Source organism: Haemorhous mexicanus, chromosome 3, assembly GCF_027477595.1.
Source record: "Haemorhous mexicanus isolate bHaeMex1 chromosome 3, bHaeMex1.pri, whole genome shotgun sequence".
Classification (NCBI taxonomy): domain Eukaryota; kingdom Metazoa; phylum Chordata; class Aves; order Passeriformes; family Fringillidae; genus Haemorhous; species Haemorhous mexicanus.
This window is the reverse complement of record NC_082343.1, coordinates 2,545,681-2,552,134: the sequence shown is the minus strand read 5'-3', so window position 1 is coordinate 2,552,134 and position 6,454 is coordinate 2,545,681. Positions and strand designations below refer to the sequence as shown.

Sequence of the window (6,454 nt, the reverse complement as noted above, 5' to 3'; positions counted from 1 at the left end):
CGAGCGGGGCCGAGCCGGGGTCGAGCTTGAGCCGAGCGGGGCCGAAGCGGAGCCGAGCGGGGCCGAAGCGGAGCCGAGCGGGGCCGAAGCGGAGCCGAGCGAGGCCGAAGCCGAGCCGAGCAGGGCCGAGCGGGTGCGATGGCGGCGACGCCGCCGCCCAAGCCCTGGGAGTCGCGGCGGCTGCCGGGCACCGCGACCGCCTTCCAGTGAGTGCGGGCGTCCCTCCCCGGGTGTCCCCGCCGCGGAGGCCGTGGGGGTTCGTCCCCTCGGGCCGGCCGGGCCCGCTCCCCTGGGGCGGGCTCAAAGGTCGGGCCCGGCCGGGGCTGCCCCGCACCGTGAGGGGCTTGTCCCGGGCGGGGAGGGGCGGGCTCGGCGTGAGGGGCTTCGGGCTCAAACCCCCTGGTGGCAGAGGGAAGCTGCGTGTGCGGTGTGGGGAGGAGAAAGCCGTGTTGTCACCGGGGGGTAGAGTGAGTTCACAGTCCGTTCCTTGGAGGATTAAAAGTCCTTCCCTGGGGACAGTCGCGGCCCTTCCCTGGGGGCACTCGCGGCCCTTCCCTGGGGGCACTCGCGGCCCTTCCCTGGGGCTGTGCAGCTCTGTGAGCCCCCGAGCCTCTGCAGGACGGGGGGAGCTGCGTGTCAGCGCCAGGAGTTGGAAGAGATCCCTGTGTGTTGTCAGCCCCGTCTGCGTGTTCCCGGCTTCTGGGAGCTCTCCCGGAAAACACAACCTGCTCGTGGAGAAGGATGCACAGAAAGGGCTTGTGAACGACTCCTTTTTTATAGGAAGCCAAGGAAGGCTCGCTCGGTGGCTGAATACTCGTCTTGTTTTTCTCTTGGTGCTGGTGATTGCAGTTGGAGGAAGCTGAAACTGGGCAAAAGGTTGGCCCAGCACTAAACATTGAGCAGAAACTTCGCTGTGCTCTCTGCAGCGTGCTGAGGCAGCAGTTTGGTGGTGTTGGTTTTTCATTCTGGGTTTATTTACCCCATTTTAAACAGCTTCAAGCAGCTTTGAAGTGGGGTATTCCAAGTTGTCTAAAGGACAGAGGACTGTAGTGTGACTTACTGAGTTACAGTAGCTCTGTTTGCTGGGGTAATAACTTATTTTTCCTCCTGTTTTCAACTGCTGAGAGAGTTATAGTCTGTGGTGGAAAAAGCAGCCCTGTGAAGACACAAATATTATTCTTTGCTGTGGAAACCTGTAAGTTTTGCTGAGAGGAAGCTGTTCCCTGCCTTGTATGGAAATAATACAGCAAGCAGCAGCTCCTTAGCAATTCCAGCTTGACTTCCTTCTTTTTTTTTCTGGACTTTAGAAGTGGGAAGTTGTAGGACAAGGCAGTAAACATTGGAAATAAAATGTTTGACTTTTAGGCTGCTAGTGTGTGAATGAAACACATATATTTTTATTGAACTGGCAGAAGTTGGACAAAAAGCTGCTTGACAGAATTCAAATGCCAGTCAAGTACTTCCAGAGTTTTATTACGAAGGGCACTGATAAAATGATTTAAACTAATGGGCATGTAAAGGAAAAGAAAAATTACTAATTTAAGACCTCTCTCTGCAACACTTCTCAGTAGTAGATTTAACCCCTTGACAATCTGCACACAGGTAATCAGGTAGTTTGGGTAGAGAGGGAAATTGGGGACCCCAAAGCACATATTGTTGCATAATTACTTGGATTCCCAGTTAGGTCATGCCATCCTTTAAGAGTGGATTTAGAGGAACTCTCAAGCTTTCTTCCTGCTGTATCATTAGCTCATCGTGTAGAAGAGCTGGGAACAAGGGTTGGAAATGAAACTTTCAGATTGGAAAGTTCATAAAAGTTCCCCAAAAGTTAGGGGCTTTCATGTGCAGAAGAATGACGTGGGTGTTAGAGCAACAGGTTTGATGCCTCTGGGTTGTGTATTTCGTGGGTTGATACATTAAATACACAATAAATAGGCAAAGGTTTTCCATGTTTACACTGGATAACTGATTTTGGGGGTTTTACCCCCTGAAGGATCTGTGTTTCCTGTCCAGATCTTTTACTTCCAGCAAACACTGGAACTGTTCAACGTACTGAGTGTTGGGCTCCCAGGTTCCCTGTCCCCACACTGCTGAAACTCTCTCTGGTGTTTGGAGTTAGTGGAAAGGAAAACCTAAACTCTGGGTGCTGATCTTGGTTATCTGAATTTGTTTAGGTCTGCTGACTTGGGTGACAACCTGCTGACCAGGCCCGGCCAGCCCACGGTGGCACGAATCCCCCCGCCCATTTTGCCAAGACCATCCCAGCAGACGGCGAGCAGCAGCCTGAGCACTTTCAGGCCAGCCTACAGCAGCTCCTTTTCCCCAGGCTATGGCTCCTATGGCACCTCTTTCTATGGAAGCTACAGTCCCTACAGCTATGGCTACGGGGGGCTGGGCTATAACCGCTTCTGTGCCGAGGGCATTCCCCCCAGCAGGTTTGTGCAGCAGGCTGAGGAGAGCAGCAGAGGCGCCTTCCAGTCCATCGAGAGCATCGTGCACGCCTTCGCCTCCGTCAGCATGATGATGGATGCCACCTTCTCCGCTGTCTACAACAGCTTCAGGGCCGTGCTGGATGTGGCCAACCACTTCTCCCGCCTCAAAATCCACTTCACCAAGGTGTTCTCAGCTTTTGCCCTAGTGAGAACTATAAGGTACCTCTACCAGCGCCTGCAGCGCCTGCTGGGTCTGCGGCAGAGCTGCGACAACGAGGATCTGTGGGCTGAGAGCGAGGGCAAAGTCGCTCGTGCTGGCCTCGAAGACAAGGTGGCCAGCTCTGCGAAATCCTGGCCCATTTTCTTGTTCTTTGCTGTTATATTGGGAGGCCCCTACCTGATTTGGAAGCTGCTTTCTACATACAGTGAGGAAGAAACAGGTAAAGATGACCTGCAGCACCAAAGAAGTGCAGTGTGTATTGTTCCTTTTGTTGTTGCCTGTATAGTGATTAGTCTCACACTACAGCAACAGTAATTAATAGATACTGGGGCGCAGTACTGAATTTTAGGCATGTGATGCAAGTGACAGCCTGCTTAAGTAACCTCTTGTTAAGATGTGGTTTCCTGCTGAAGCTTTCTGTGATTCCAGAATCATGCTTCCTCTCAAATTCTGGTTCTTTCCTATTAGATGTGGCAGTTTGGGTTGGGTGGGACAAGTGTTGGTTGGATTTGCTCCCCAAATCTTGCTTTTCACATTACTTCTGTCACTTCTCTATTGGAAAAGTTTTAGCAAGGAAGCTGAAGTGTTTTCTTCATTTTCCTTTGAAAAACACACCAAACTTTGTAACTCAAAGCAGATAAACCTGTGGTTTTTGTTTGAAAACAGTGTCTAGTAACTGGGCGAGTGGAGAAGATGACCATGTAGTTGGAAGAGCAGAATATGATTTCAATGCTCTCTCAGAAGAAGAAATTTCTTTCCGTGCTGGTGACATGCTAAGATTAGCACCCAAAGGTAAACTTTTGATTTTCTGTTTATTTTCTCATCACATGTGAAGTAAGTTATTGTGCAAGAGTCTGAAAATTGAAACAAAAAAGCCCCCAAACCACGTTATTTGACCAAATTCCTCATCCACACTGATTTTTACCCCCCAAGAAGTGATTATTGCTTTCTAATGAAACTTACAGAGTAGATTTGTTCAGTTCTGTTGGATTTTCCTGTGACTTGATGCATTTGCATTCTCTTCTTCAGAACAACAACCCAAGATCCGTGGTTGGCTCCTGGCTAGTTACGACGGCCAAACAACAGGACTTGTGCCAGCTAATTACATCAAAATCCTGGGCAAAAGAAGAGGTAGGAGAACAGTGGACCTGGAAAGGATTGCAGAGCAGAGGCCAGCCTTTCCCAGCACAGCTGTCAGAGGAGCCCCTGCTGCTGTGACTTTGGAGGAGCAGGAGGCAGCTTTTGAAACTGTTTTTGCTGGAAGCAGCAAAGTTCCTGTGGCGTCAGACTCTGCTGTGGCTGGAGGAGAGAAGCAGGAGCTCTGATGCACTTTGATCAACAAAGCAAATGAACTGTGCTTTATTGATACCACTTAGGGCTTGCTGAAAATCTGGTTTGTAGTGGAGCACTGGTGGGTCTGTACCAGTTTTTGCTGCTACTGGCTGGTGAAGGGATGGAGAAATGATTGCTCAAATTTGTGGTATTTATTTTTGACTCACCTAAGGCTGCACGTCAGTGATTCTATCCACCCACCTGGCAGCAACTCTGAGATCTTGAGACAGGAGAAGTGAGGCATTCATAAAAAAGCAAACAAAGGAAAAAAAAAATAGGGACTGCCATTCTTGCTTAGGAGACAAATTAACGCCCGGTCTTCATAGGAGTCTCGAGCCTCTTCAACAGATGTGCAAAGGGAAGATTGATTTCTGTAAGGTGTCCTCCAAAATGTCACCCTCAGAACCATAAAGGTGTAACAGCACATTGTCTCCCCCTAAAAGGAGGGAGAGTTGCAGGAGATGCACACAATGGAATAGTTAGAAGGTTTTAAGTTGCTTCATAAGAAGTAGGGTTCCTAAAGAACTTAGCTCTCAGGAAAAAAGGGACTTGGGAGGAAGGGAGGAGAAATAGAGTTTACAAAGGGAGAGCAGTGAGGCATCACCAGTATTTCCAAGCAGTTTATTAAAAGGACATTGAAATAAAGGGTATTCTACAGTCAGGCACTCATTAGTTGTTACTCCCTTAATAACTTTGCATCACTTTAGCCATTTTGTGATGTAGCCTGCTAGCTGCCTATCCATCAGCGACCAACTGCATCTCAGCTTATTTCTGTCCTTTATTGATTTTATATGAATGTCAAAATATCTCTCCTGTGTTTTTGAGCTGTAGGAAAGCCTTGAGTTGGGGGAAGCTGAAAGTAATTGGAGCATCAAAGAAAAGTGACATTTCTTGCTTAATTGTGTCAGTTAGAGAAGTTCTTGGAGTTGGGCAAACTTTTCATGCTGCCTTTCAGGTGGTAAATTTTGCATCTGCCCATAAAATTTTAGGGCTCCAGTTTATCAAAAGCCATAAAAATGTTGAGACTGTTCAAAGTATTTTCTTCATATGGGTGTTTGAAAATTCTGTCTTGAAATACTGTTTTGGTTTTTTGTTAAATGAAGCAAAGATAATTAAAACTTTTTTTTTTCCTTGTAGTATGTATGTATAACGTGTTGAACTTCTGAAGGTTACATCAGTGGATTAAATAACTAAGTTTGTCTTAATCATTAAAATAGCTGTTTTATTTTCAAGTTTCTTGAAAATTTAAGTAGGGCACAGGCCTTTTCTTAATTGATTGAGCAGTTTCAGTTTGACCATTCCTACAGGGATCTTCAACACCCATTATGTGTTAACAAAGCTCTCAGTATTTATATTTTAATGGCATTTGTTGGCCTTGGGTTCTTAGAAGTCTGTTCACACAACAAAACTCTAAAAAAAGGAGCACAATTTTATTGAGATAGAGTGGCTGAAAAGACAAATATTATGCTGGAACCTTGATTTGAAAGTAATCTCTGAATGCCTGTTGTTAATAAATAGAACATGAATTTAAGTGGTCGTGCTCAGGTATTGGGAGATGGTGATCACAATATTTTATAGTAAATTGTTAGATTTTCAAGTGCAGATGTAAAGGAAAAAGTAGTTGGAGGGCAAATGAAAACCTTGAGGTTTAAAACAGAACATGTTCCCAAGCCATTGCCCTGTGTACCAGAAAATTATCTGTATTTGAAAATTATATCTGTTGTTGAAATGAAAATAGCAAAAAAAATCTGAAATTTAAAATGCAGAGAAACAAAAGGGGGGAGGGGTGTATCAAGTGTACAGTTCTGTGTGCAGAGTGTGTCCCTGGAGGGAATTCATTTACTGTTCTCAGATGTAGTTAATGGACTGTCAGCCTCTCCTGTCAGTGAAAGATTTCAGTCAGAGGAAGGGTCTTTCAATGAATGAATAAATAAACTCCTTTTTTTTTTTTTTTTTTGTAAGAGTATCCATTCAGGTAGATTTTTTGGCTTTCTAGCTGTTTTAGTTTTTTTTTTTTTTTTTTCTGTTTTCTGGCTCAGAACAAGTTTAGAAGAGAACGCCACAATGCTTGTTGGAATGTTTTAAGTCTTATTTTTAGAAAGCTAAGTTTAATTTCATTTCCAGGTCATACTATTTTGACAATTCTTTTAGGAGAAAGATAGGTTATTCTTACCTGAGTTGTCTTTATATTTGTTTGACTTAGCCTATAAGTCATCATACTGTCATCATACAAACTGTCATCATTGTATCTCCTAAATCTCAACAAGAATTTTGATCCTTTCAATCTTGCAATTACCTTAATTGGAAAAAAAGGCTCTGAGGAATTGAAGTCAGTTATTTAACTCACAATTAATTGTATTGATTGCAGAAGGGTATTAAAGTTCATTGAAGTGAAATATACACCACAATTTACTGTCTGTTTCTGTCCACGTGGCAGGCTACAGAAAAAAGACCTAAATGAGCCCTGGGT

At 45.3% G+C, this 6,454-nt stretch overlaps 1 protein-coding gene across 1 annotated transcript; it reads left to right on the top strand.

Annotated features, from left to right (window-relative positions):
* Positions 1 to 48: 48 nt before the first annotated feature.
* Positions 49 to 6,384, top strand: PEX13 (peroxisomal biogenesis factor 13). Its single transcript, XM_059840521.1, has 4 exons — positions 49 to 206; positions 2,175 to 2,872; positions 3,319 to 3,444; positions 3,682 to 6,384. The coding sequence occupies exons 1-4, from the start codon at positions 139 to 141 to the stop codon at positions 3,975 to 3,977; spliced, it is 1,188 nt and encodes a 395-aa protein (XP_059696504.1). The 5' UTR covers positions 49 to 138; the 3' UTR covers positions 3,978 to 6,384.
* The last annotated feature ends 70 nt before the right edge of the window (positions 6,385 to 6,454 follow it).